This window comes from Chelonia mydas, chromosome 7, assembly GCF_015237465.2.
Source record: "Chelonia mydas isolate rCheMyd1 chromosome 7, rCheMyd1.pri.v2, whole genome shotgun sequence".
In the NCBI taxonomy this organism is placed as follows: domain Eukaryota; kingdom Metazoa; phylum Chordata; order Testudines; family Cheloniidae; genus Chelonia; species Chelonia mydas.
In genome coordinates, this window is record NC_057853.1 from 38,763,785 (window position 1) to 38,777,301 (window position 13,517).

The following is a 13,517-nucleotide window of genomic DNA, read 5'->3' on the forward strand; positions in this document are numbered from 1 at the left end:
ACAACACCTTTACTGCGAGCCTTGGTTATTGTGTAATTACAGGCAAATTATTGACTAATTTATAATTGCGCCATACTGATGGATAAATACACACATACAGAGTGTGGTAACACTAATTTCTTAAAAGTTTGGAATTTGCTTCATGAGATAAGAAAATAAAGCTATCTGAACAAAACTTGTTTTCACCTAGTGCAGGATATAAAAACAGCACATCATTTAATGTATAATATAGCCTTTATTTTTTTTCTAAACTCTTGGAAAGTTACATAACAACCGTGCTTTAATTATGACACCAAGTATAGACATTTAAAATGCATCTTAATTTATAAATATTTTACATTTGGTCCATAGAACAGGTTGCAATTTACTAAATAATACTGTACTCTTTTAAACAGGCTCTGTATATATTTTAGAATATGTATATATTACATATATATTTTTATATAGAGATAGATTTGCTTGGTGTTCAGAGAATTCCTTATTGCAAAAACATATATGATCATACAATAATTTTTCTTCTTTAGGGCAAATACTACAAAAAGATACAGCTATTCACAGTTTACACACAGTAGTTCTACAACACTATTTTTTGTGCTATATGAGATAAGTTTGTACAGAGCTCTGCTAAAGAGCAGGTCTGCCAAACATCTGTCAAAATTGTTTACAATCAAACATTAAATACTGCATTTTTCTTAGAACAACATGGGACTTGATTACATTAAAGAGAAAGTTGGAATTTTTATCCTTTGTCTAACGAAAATCACAATTATCATGTGTATGTATGATGTATGGGTTTTTTTTTCCCCTAAACCCTGAAAACTTACAAGACTTTTGCATTTAGGTATGAATTCAGCTATAGACATTTAGAATGTATCTTAGATTTCAGAATATTTTTACAGTTGACCTACTGTATGAAACAGTTTAGAAGTTACTAAACAATACTTTGTGATTTTATGACATAAGTTGAAATATATGTATATATATATTTTCTACAATAATGTGCTTGACATTCTGAGAATAATACCTTATTGCAAGAACATATGTTTGTCACCTTCAGACAAAAACAACAAAAAAACCCAACGTTCACAGTTAGTTAATATGTTTTTCACATAGTAGTTCTACATAAATTGTGTGCTATCTAACATTGTACGTTGCACAAAAGTTTGCTGAAAAAGCATGTTTCATTGCACAGTTCTGTCACAGTCATTTACAATCAATCATCAAATACTGCATTTTCCATAACTCTTGCCATCCTACTTTTATAGCTGCCAAATAAGAAACACTGAATAGAGCCTGATCTTGCATTCTCTACACAGGAAGAACTTTTATTAGCTTCAGTGGGAGTTTCAGCTGTGTGGGAAATTCAGAGTAATGGAGCTTTTTGTATTATAGCAATAACCTTGTGCCATCATCATTACCACGAACAATATATATATCAATGAAAAAAAATCAAGAAAATAAAAAAAATTGTCTTCAAAGTGCTAGAGCGGTCCACAACCTATAATTTACTTGTTAGTTACAAACTGTGTTGAAAGACCTTTAAACAGACTGAATACCACAGTCCATGATCTAAAGCCCTAAATTAGAATTATAGGGAGATGGTTCAATATTTAAACTATTGTTTTAGTTTCTATTTTGGTAGCAATACGATATTCTTGTTTATGGTGTAATATAAACAGAAACACTACCTGGCTTCAACTATGAATAGTTTGTACTGCTTTAACCTGGGAATCTTAGTAAGAGCTCATAATAGTTTCATATTATTATGTATTTTGCTAAAACATTATAATGAAACATTGTGCTTCTACAATGTGTATCTGAAATTTATAAATATAAAAATAAAATGTTTTTAAAAGATACAGTGTAGTTCACTATAAGACTATATTATGAGTTTGTGGAAGTAAATGCAGAAAGCTGAAGTGTAGATAATGTATTTAGCTAGTATGTAAGAAATTGTTTATACTGTATTTCTATAAATATTAATCGAACATGTATCAGGAATGGTTTATAACATACCTAAACTTAAGTTGCCTGAAAAATAATTAAAAGAACCAAAAAAAGAATAGTGTTTGCTAATACGAATTTCAGGGGCGAACTTTTCATTGGAAATCTATCTGTGTACAAAATTATTTGTCTGTAAAAAAACACTTTCAAATTTAATTGTACTTCCTGCAAAGTCAGAAATAACAGTCTTGGGATTCAGCTGTAAGAAATATTATCATTAAACTACTAAAAATCATCAGCACAAAACATCAAATTGTTATGCTAAAAGATAGATTAAAAATATCCTGCACCTTAGTTTACAAATTCCAAGATAGTTAACTCTTATTGTGAAAAGAATAAAAACATTAACAGTCTGTGGATTGCCAGAAAACATAACACTTCCAACATCTGAGCCCCCCAAATGGTTTGATCGTACCCCCATCAATTCCATTATAGTGGTGATGGTCTTTTTTTTTTCTTTTGGCCACTAGAGGTAGGTAATTATATTCTCAGACATAAATTTGTGGTCATATTCAACCATTTTTTTTTTTGTTTTTCCAGAGTAGCATGTGTACCTTTCCAATACAGAAATTTAGATATATGCCTCTTTGTTTGCAGAGTTGCTTTGCTGGGCCTGGTCCGGACCATTTTCAGGATGAGTAATGTCTTCACTTGGCTGAATCATTACTTGGATGCGCTATTAAAAAAAAAAAAAAAAGTAAGAAGAAGTCACTGAATATTTCTAAACATCTTTCTCTGGCCATTGCTGTTGAGAGAGACAATCCTGTCCATTCCACCTGCTAATGCAAAGGTTTAAATATCTATGCAGTCACATTTGCTAAACATCTTAGTAACGAACACCATTAAAAGTGAGTATTTGGTCTCCTTAATCATGACAGGAATGGGAATTATTTGTAAATGGAATAAGGTGCATTAACACAAAAACTGAAGCACTCAGTTAAGGATTCTTCACTAAAGTGCTTTAGTGGAATTTGGCTTTATCAAGATGAAAAGGGTTTCTGCTACGCAAATCATACTTTTTTGGAAACAAATCTTGTTCCAATTATTGCATAAGATGCAGCCAGACATCAACGTACTTTGATGGTTTTGATTAGCTTTTGACATTGTGTTAAAGAAAACAATGTTTAATATAGGTACATGACAATGAAGATTTTATTCCCCCTGCCACAATGTATGGCTTTAGACTTAACAGAGCTTTAAACAATTTGTAACTTTAAACAATTTGGCTTACATTGTAGATGATTACTATACTTTTTTCCTCCCTTCATGTTTTTATTACTCATGACATATATAAAAAATAAGGTGTCAGATCCTCAGTCACTTCCTGTTGCTCACTTGAAATCATAATCCTGCACTGGTAATGTCAAAGGTCCTGAGTGAGAATTCTTTAGCAAAAGCCTTGCAGGATTGAATCTGTGATCAGCAAGTAATTTTTAGAGCTGGTCAGAAAATGGAATTTCCATTCTGTGGGAAATCCCAACATTTAGACATTTGTTTTCATTCTGCAAAAAAGTGAAAAATAATCTTGACTAGAAAATGTTGACCCTCTACAGAAGTTCACTTAGAGTTTCGGATAAAGGTTAATATAGTTATAACTTTATCTGCGTTGTTTGCCTATCTATAGTTAGCAGTCACACTCTATATTCAGTTACTACTTATAGTTTATAAAGGGTTAATAAATGATGTTTTAAAAATAGCTAATCAAATGTTATAGATTGTTTGAGTCCAATTTATAACTACATACCGTCTACTGCTATTCTTTTAAACATCTATAATGTCATGTCTGTAATCATTTATCAGTCCTTTCTAAATAGAATTTTAAGATAAAGGGTAACCAAGTTGGTGAACTTCTGTCATGGTATCATATAGCATGGCCGAAAAGCAGATCTGCTCCTAAGGTTCTATTTCCATGTAAATATCCCAGTACTAATACTAATTAGGGAAGAGGGATTCCAAAAATATGACACACCACCATCATGGACTCAAAAAATAGAAAGTTTTTCATAGTCTTCCATGAAACATCAGTGAAGCTTTAAGGCTAAGTAAAGTCAAGTGTTTGGGCAGCAGATTTGAGCAATGTGTGAGACATCACTAGTCAATTGAGCTTAGGGTCATCTGTCTTCTTGCAAGGATTGCTGTTTATAAACTGATTTAAGGAATATTCTAGAAAATCTGACATGAATCTGATAAGTTTTGGCTCCTATAGTCATGAGGGGAGGAAACATATATTCCTGCAATTTTGCTGAAGAAATCTTTCTCTGAAACAAGAATCACAATGTGTCTCCGCACAGAAAGATGTAAAGTATGTGCTCAGATAAAATCTATTTGGTGATGACGTTAATAGTTATATAATATATAACATTTTGCCGTTCTATAGCAGCATCTGTCTAATGATCTCAAACAGCTTTAGAAACATTAATGGCATAAGCCTCTCAACACCTCTGTTAAACTGGAAGTGCAGTGGTTAAGAATTCACTTGCAGAATGAAAAAAAGACCTTTATTCAAGTTGTTTAATTGAAAGACTAAACAGTGGTAAAGCATAATTGTATACAATGTACCTGATTTTGGGGGCTATTTCCCTGCTGCCAGAATAACACTGTGGGGCACTGGGCAGACAAGCATAAATTAAAGCAGCCTCCAGGCTGCTCTACCTATGTCAGGGGCCAGAACAGCTTCAAGACTGGGAGAACAAAAAAATGGGCTAAGGCTTCCTTTGCTGCCCCCGCACCTCCCATCCTACACCACAGCTTAACCACACCACTGGATCTGGGACAGTATGTATGGGGATACTTTTGGGTGGTCTCAAGACAGATTTCTCTCTCTCAGGTTCAGAGATTCAGGCCAAAAGGGACCATTATGATCTCTAGTCTGATTTCCTTCATGGCACAAATGATGAAACCTCACCCAGAGATTTTTGCATCAAGCCCATAACTTCTGATTGAGCTATTGCATGTCATTTAGAAAAGTCTCCCATCTTGAGTTAAAAATCTTCAAGTGACTGAGAATCCATCACATCCCTAGGTTTTCACTTTCCTCACTGCTGGAGGATTTTGGCAAGATCTTTCAGAGTGCAAATAATGATATTGCACAAAGCTTCTCTCCCTCCCGTAGGGAGGGGCCCATTTCAAGAGGCAGAGCTGTCACTCAGATCATGGCCTTGTGTGACATCACTATCCCAGGGAAGTTAGGAGCCTATATATCTTTGAGGATCTAGGCCTTTCTAAATACACATTTATGATGTCACCTTCACACATGCTAAAGGAGCTGGGACGGGCAAAACCAAACACTTTGCATTGGCTTATATGTCGCCGTTCAGTGACTTGCTCAAGACAGCAGGAAGTTTGTGGCAAGCCAGGAACAGATCCCAGACCTCCTGGCAAGGGGTTCTGTGCAACATGCACTGGCCTATCCTGCAGCCTTTGCTCATGAGAGTAGTCTCACAAAAATAATAGGGCTACAGCATGTGGACTCCACTTACACCATGCGTGATTTCCAGTCTCATCAAGAGCAGGGATATAGGTAGGGATGAGCAATTTTTAATTCCTTGTGGGAATCATTATCTGTATCAACTTCTGGGGTTTTTTTGTTCTTCAGCAGCAGCCAAGTCCTTCATGCATTACACAGGGAGAATTCTTATTCAACCTCACTGGGAATTTCGCCTGAGGAGAGTCTGCAAGATAAGGCAGCAGAGCCCAGATTTTCCAGTCTGCTAAGGCCTGTTACATCAATGTAACTGATTTGTGCTGTTACATCAATGGGGCAGGAGGGAAGGAGGTGGTGGGTTGGGGTGGGCTGGGGCCTGGGTGAAGCTGAGCACTGCTGTAAGGGCCGTTATGCCAGCACCACAAGTTAGAGCAGGATCCTGCTCTACATTGTGCTGAGGGCAGGCAGCCACAACCATCTCGCTGTAGCCCAGAGCAGGTTGGATGCAGTGGAGAATTTGGGCCCAGGTCTTCAGTAACGTCACAGCCAGAGCATCAGATGGTGTCCATTTGTCTAAAGCCACTAGAGTCAAGGGAGCTATACTGAATTGCTGTTGTGGATCTGGCCCCCCAGATCCCTAGAACTACGTCAGCCTTATCACTGACGTATTGTGCTGCAGCTGCCTACCGTGTTAGGAGTAAATTGCACTTATTGGGCTAACGCTCAGCCATTTTGTTTGCCATCCTCGTACTTCGTAGCTGGCAGGCTTTCAGAGCCGACATTGTTATGGTAGCAAGCTATGTTAATATCTGATGTCTTCAGAAAGCCTAAACTCTGGACAGGAAGAGTAATCATGGTTTCCACGTTCTTCCATTTGCCGCAAAAGGACTGAGCTAAGACAACTGATGCCAAAGCAACTAAGGTCACCAGTCGCATGTCAAGTATCACGGCATGTATAGCTTACAAAGTATAATCATGCACACACAAATAAAAAAAGACTTACCTGTTTTAAGGAGCCTTTTAAGGTAAGAAACATGTATGCCATGTAACCTGGAATCAGCACCATAGACGAGAGAGCCATGAACCAGCCAACCCCTTGGCCCCATTTTGGGAAAACATAACTGCCCATCTTGAGAGGAGTCATTTGCACAGCGCTGAAGATAAACACTCCCTGAAAAAAAAATGGAAAAAAATAGTGAGACGTCGCTGTGACCTACAGTTGTCTCTGTGTTTTCCAAACCACTCTGCTGGACTTACTGGGCTCAATCCTGAGCCTGCCTCCACCCCCATGGAGAGGGGAGGAAAGCAAGGTCGGCAAAAAGTGTCCCCTTACTTCCTGCATGAGCTGCCCGCATCACCAGACCCTGCTTGGGGATGGGGGCCAGCAGCCACTGCTGCAAGGTGGAAGAACCTTAGCTCGGCCTTCTCCACCCCACCCTGTGCCAGCCAGCACTGCTGAGCCACTGCAGAAGGGGCAGTGAACCGAGGCAGGGGAACAGCTGGCATGGGTCACTTCTCCTGTAGAGGTAGGGAGAATTAGGAACTGCATTCTGGCTGAGTCCTGTTTTTGGCCCTGCTCTGTGCTTACTGGGGTTAGATTACAAAACTCCAGTCCACCCCTGTGAGAAGCCAAGAAGCATTAGTTTGAGGAATGGGAGGCATTTAACTGCTATAGACTTTTTACTGTAATACCCTGGAAAATGTTAAACAGTGTAACAGTTACTAAAAGAGATGTGAATCTGCGATGTCCATACTGGCTGCATTGGGCCAAAGTTTGACTTGTGATGACTACTAGCTCATGCCAGAAACCAACAGCCCCCTGTAGCAAGCTGATGCGGAAGTTGTCTGTCTTTGTCTTTGTTTAGTGTCCCTTCAAAAACCTCCCAGGCAGGGTCCAAAGATGCTCCATGACCAGAGACCATGTTCTGGCCTAGGAGTTCAGCTTTGGTCTGCATGTTTCTGTGCATAAACTCCTTGACCTTTTAGCATCCTCAATGCATATTCCCTAGGCAGGTTATCTCTACTCTTAGGAATAGATCCTGGAAGGTATGCATGTGTGGAACTTAGCCAGAAGACAGAACCATGCTTTTGCAGTATATATGATGATATAATTTATGTGTTCTTTCTCTCAAATTATATTAGGCCTTTTTCAAAGTACCTGTCAGAATTTGGCCTATAGGGTTTTAATTAAACACACTTGTTAAAAGAACAGAGCATCCTACAATTAAACAGCTTTGGCACATATTACAGCTGTCGGCCAGGTCAGCTATAACCATTCACTCAGGTCTAAAGCATGGCAGGTAGCATCTTAGTATACCTTCATTTTGGGGCTATGTTGACAGAAACTAACTGAAAAAGAACCAGAGCTTTGGGCCAGCTACTCGCTAGTGTAAAATTTCATTGCTCCATTTAAGTTGATAGAGCTACACTGATTTATACCCACTGAGGATCTGGCCACTTATTGAAGCTATAATTGCGCATACAAAGAAAACAGGTTAGATTTTTTCACAAGTATGGCCAAATTTTGGTGTTTGTGCCTCCAGGGAACTGCTCATTCCCTCTTTTGAAAATTTGTCCCTAGTTCATTCTTATTTCAGTTGCTGTCTATTGTATGCATTGGATTTAGGGGATAGATATATTGCATGGGATTCTTGTCAAGATCTTACTCCTGTTCAGTTACAAGAACTGAGGCAACAGAGTGCAGAGAGAAGAGATCGTGAGTGTGTGTGTGGCAGTTTGGGTGAATGTCCCAACTCAAAAATGTTTTGAAAGATACCATTTCAACATTTTTGCAATAGAAAGTTTGGGGTTTTTTGAGTTGCAATAACTTAGTCTAACTTTCTTTTAATCCTCTGTTTGTTTAAACAGGTCAAAATCAAAGCAAAAACATGTCAATTGACCTGAATTGAATGCTTTTTTGGTTTAGTGGTTCACAACAGTGACATTTTGACTCTCCATCCTAATTTGGGATGAGAGAATTTTTGAAATCTCTACTTCTCACTGGACGGGAAAACAGTTTTCTGTCCAGTTCTAGCGGGAGCACAATCTACTGCCACTTGAGGCTAAAGTGGAGTTGTTGCAGATTTTTGTCTATATCACAGAACAAAATATGGAATGGAAGGCCAGTACCTCCATTCACCAGGTACAATAGGACTGACTTTTGTTGGTAAGCCAGAGAAAAGTTTTCAATATACTGTGTGTGGAATACCATTTGCTTTGTACCACCCTAATGCCATCTTGTATTAATAGAACTTGCACTATCAAGTGATGTCCATATAATCCCCCATTCATCTTGTTGAAAAAAATACCTTTTGATATTTAATGTAGTCATTTTTCTATAAATTCACCAAACACAAAGTCCTTTCTTTCCTAGCCTGCTGCAAGTGGCTAACACAGCATACCTGAGGGGCAATCTTGTTAACTGAATCAAGAAAGAAAGCAAAGCTCACTTTGCTCACAGGGTCAACCTTTATTTGCAAAGGCCACATGTAGAAAGTTTTACCAAAGAGGGAAATGTAAACTGGCAGCTTTTAGATCACATTATCATCACCTGTGAACTCAACATGAATAATGGATTCCCAGAAATAAAGATTTTTACAATAAAAAGCAATTATGCTCCCCTCACTCCTTCCATTGCAATTTATACAGTTTCCCAAACAATGTTTCTTTAATAATTATTTTCAGAGAATTGAGAAGTGGGTCACTGCATTTGGGGAATGGGTGAGTGCAAGGAACACTCAGAGTACTGTGTCAGTTCTCTTTAGTATTGTTGATTTGTTTGGCTGTGGCCTTCAGCTATTACAAATGATTGCTCATTAATCCTTTAATGAGAAAGGCACAAACTTTAACTGTACACATGCCTTATATATGATTCCAGAATCTGAATGCATGCATCTGTATGTGCGCTGTGTCTTCGCACAACCAAGAGCCAGTTTCGGATTCCCTCACTCACGGTGCGTGGTATCTAAGTAATCCCTCTGGTTTCAAATAGGACCACTGGTGAAGTAAGGTGTTTTTATTTCAATGTAAGGATAGCAGAATCTGCCTCTGAATATGTAATAAAGATCTTCTTTCTAAATAGGTTGTGTCCCTGTAGTGGTGGGGTCACCGGCTCCTGCCTGGAAGGGCTTAAAACAGCCCTGGGAGAGGGCTGGGGCAGGGGCAAAACTGGGCTGATTGGGAGGCAGCCTCAGCTGGGGCCATGTCCCAAACAGACCCAGCTGGCCCTATAAAAGCCAGGGAAGCCAGGAGCAGAAGGACTGTCTCTCTAGCCTGTTGAGAGGGAGGGACCTGACTGCTGGGAGTATGCCAAGGTACCTGAGGTGGAGCAGGGCTGGGGGAAGGCAAGAGGAGCTGGGGAGCTCCAGCCCGGAAACCCCCCAGGCTGCAGGCCTACTGGAAGGCCAAATAGGTACTGGGGTTGCAGAGGGCAGCCCAAGGGGTAGGCAGAGGCAGCAAGTCCAAACCCCCCTTGCCTATGATGAGTGGTGCTTACACTGCAGTCGGCCCCAGGGAACAGGGGCTAGGTGATGACTGGCCGTGGCCATAGACTGAGGCAAGGGGGGGTGGAGGGTTGGGGGCCCCCAGAGAGGGGAGACCCAGATCTGTGCGGGGTACTGCAGGTGGCATCACCCTGGTGTGAAAGGGGGAACCGGGGACCAGGAGGGACTCGGGGCCCAGCGGCAAGCAGGACACCAGCCTGCAGAGGGCGCTCCGGAGGCTGGAACGCTAATTCCCCGGACAACCAGCAGGAGGTGCTGCAGGGGTGAGTCCTGCCCCGCCACACATGGTGGAGAATGTGGGCATAGTCGATCCGCCCCTGATACAAGGGGAAAGTGCAAGGACGGCAGGACTATTGCCCAGACATTAACAGTTGAAACAGGGGATGATGGATCCCGGATACACCGGGGTGTTCTATGGTGAGACCCCAGGTACTATCCCCTGGTGTCATCCCCCTGGAGGAAGGGGGCTGATGACCTGCAGGAGGGCCGGGATACCAAGAACAGACTATGAGAGGTGCAATGGGCCCTCCAGGAACTGATGGCCCAGCTCGCGGAGGAACAGCGGGCCCTGGTAAAGCTCCTCTGGAAGGAGTTCAGGAGGAACTGCTGGGGGAGGAGGCCAGTGCCAAGGTCAGGAGGCCTGGCACAGAACAAAGGGCTTGTTATGGCTGTGGCAGGCATAGACATATAAGACAGGACGGTCCCTACTGGGTTGGGGGCAGGGTGCCTCATCCAGACAAGGGACCGCGGCAAGTCCCTCAGGCAGTCCGCTGGGTGAGGGAACCCAGGCGGCTGCAGGTGTGTTGGGCCTGTGGGCTGAGGGGGCACCTATGGCAGGAGTGCTCTGCCCCAAGGAACACAGCCCAGGGCAACCCAGGGAGGGCTGGCCCAGTGAGGGACAAACCAAAGAAGCCGGGGCCTGGGGCAGCAAAGGGGCGGCAAGCCTGCCGGGAACCGGGCCACACAAAGAAGAACTGCCCCCTTGGAGGAGGGCAAACTCAGCTAGAGGCGGACGAGAGAGTGACTGACCAGCCAGTGGGCCACCCACAAGAGGTAGCGAAGGTCGCAACCTGGATGGAAGGGACCCCACAGGAGGGCGGGACCCAGACCATCACCAGGGAGGTCTTCACTCAGGAAACCCAGACAGACTGGGCCAGGACCCAGGTGGGGGTAGAGTAGGTGGCAGCGGGAACCCAGACCTGAAGGAAGAGGGCCTGGGGGACCCTAACCTGCGTGCGTGACTGGAGGCTGCGGCGGAGGCCCGAGCCTGGGAGGCCTTGGAGAAAAAGTGTGCGAGCCTGGAGGGGTGACCCTGGAGGGATAATTTTGGGGAGCCAAGGGCAAGAGGCCCCCCTACCCCCAGGTGTGGGGGTTTTGGGGGGGGTGTAGTGGGGTGGTCACCCACTCCTGCCTGGAAGGGGTTAAAACAGCCCTGGGAGGGGGCTGGGGCAGGGGAAAAGCTGGGCTGATTGAGAGGCAGCCGCAGCTGGGGCCATGCCCCAAACAGACCCAGCTGGCCCTATAAAAGCCAGGGAAGCCAGGAGCAGAAGGACTGTCTCTCTAGCGAGGGAGGGACCTGGCTGCTGGGAGCATGCCAAGATACCTGAGGTGGAGCAGGGCTGGGGGAAGGCTAGAGGAGCTGGGGAGCTCCAGCCCGGAAACCCCCAGGCTGCAGGCCTAGTGGAAGGTCAAATAGGTACTGGGGTTGCAGAGGGCAGCCCAAGGGGTAGGCAGAGGCAGCAAGTCCAAACCCCCCTTGCCTATGATGAGTGGTGCTTACACTGCAGTTGGCCCCAGGGAATGGGGGCGAGGTGATGACTGGCTGTGGCCATAGACTGAGGCGAGGTGGGGGTAGAGGGTTCCCCGGGGAGGGGAGACCCAGATCTGTGCAGGGTACTGCAGGTGGCAGCACCCCAGTGTGAAAGGGGGCACCGGGATCCAGGGCCCAGCAGCAAGTGGGACACACTAGCTTGCAGAGGGTGTTCCGGAGGCTGGAACGCTAATTCCCCGGACCACCAGCAGGAGGCACCACAGTCCCATAACCTCCAATTTATACAAGAAAACCAGATAGCAACATGTTTGTAAAACAGGCATGGACTCCAGTAGCAAACCATTAGCCTCCCAATTTGTAGACTTATTTCTCAATCTAGGCCTTTGATCCAGCTTCTATGCACATACAGCCAAACACTTTATATTAAAGAATGACATTAACATGATGCTATGCTGAAGCTTAAACCTCTCAGCCGCCATGAAATCCCATTTATTTGAAAAGTAACTTTAACTTCATCTTTTGTATTTATGCATTATGCAGTTGTCCACTACATGTTTACATAACATTGACCAATGTGAGCTAGAGGGCTTAAAAGTCTGATTTATATATTTTTGTAATGAGTATAGTGACTTGTTATGAGCAAGCTAATGAAAAATCCTTTTGTAACTTGTAAAACTTTCAGATTAATTGTTTTTATAACAATTGAAATTAAATGTAAATACATTTAAAATTAGTTTACTGTTTCTCCCTACTATATATAATATATGATGCAATACAATTACTTTATTAATAAAGCTAAAAAATGTATTAGATAATTTTGTTAACATATTGGCCATAATCATAAACAAAAGTCATTAATTTGACCAGTAGAAAGGATTTTCTGAACTAGATGAGACTGTTCCATCAAGTCTGTTTTTATCAGTGGCTTCCATGCAGATTCACATTAGTATAACATCTAGCAGAATTTGGACCATTAACTTCAAATGGGACTTCCTGCATGATTCATGTGAAAATGATGTGACATTTGATTAACTATTTCTGCATCTCTACACATTCAACTCAAATTTTTAAATGTTCAGTATGATACTCCAGCATGTGTCTGATTTTAAGCATGAGAGTAGTTTCAATAAAGTCACAAGCTTAACCTCAGATACATGCTAACATATCTTGCTGAAATGGGGTCTAGGCATTTATTAGAGCTGATCAGAAAACGTTTCCTTCCCTTACCTATGAGAAACATCGATAGAAACAAAATTATTTAAGTCAAAACTGTCAGCAGAAATTTTAAACTTTTCATTAAAAAAAGAAAACCCCTAATGCTGAAAGCTTTTGTTTTTTAGCTTTTTGGGTTTCTAATGAAAAATTCCTAGGAAAGTGGACACTCTTTGTCTAAAATTTTCATTTTAGTCAAAACCCCAATTTTCCATTGACCAGCCCTACTGATCATGCCAGGAAAGGTGAAAACATAACTCATACGTACACAAGTGGGCAATGTTTCAAGGTTTTTCTGCCTTATTTTCGTGGGTTCAAATCTCAAATTTAACACTGCATCAACATTATCATTGTGTTGAGTGCCCACAGAGACAATGAGCTTGGAGATGGGAAGGTTGAGCGAGGAACAGAAAAATGGAGGGCTGAGACACTTCTGACGTAAGGAGACACAGCAATGTTCATTACATGTTTTCTCCTCAGTGTAGCTCTCTATTTCCTCCAATTCGGTTTACTGAAACTCTTTCTAGTTAAAGAAATGCTGCAGTTTGCCTCTCTCTGCTTATGTATTTCTCTGAGAGAAATAAATATGGTTCATGCAGTTAAA

At 42.1% G+C, this 13,517-nt stretch overlaps 1 protein-coding gene across 6 annotated transcripts in view; it reads right to left on the bottom strand.

Annotated features, from left to right (window-relative positions):
- Positions 1-215: 215 nt before the first annotated feature.
- The window catches only part of SLC6A1 (solute carrier family 6 member 1), a 130,540-nt gene continuing 117,238 nt past the window's right edge, over positions 216-13,517 (bottom strand). For all 6 annotated transcript variants that reach the window (XM_043551357.1, XM_037905443.2, XM_037905442.2 and 3 more), the window contains 2 exons: positions 6,432-6,599; positions 216-2,680 (listed from right to left, as the gene is read on the bottom strand). In XM_043551357.1, coding sequence (XP_043407292.1) covers positions 2,576-2,680; positions 6,432-6,599 — 273 coding nt within the window. In that variant the 3' untranslated portion in view covers positions 216-2,575. The remainder of the gene's footprint in view (positions 2,681-6,431; positions 6,600-13,517) is intronic.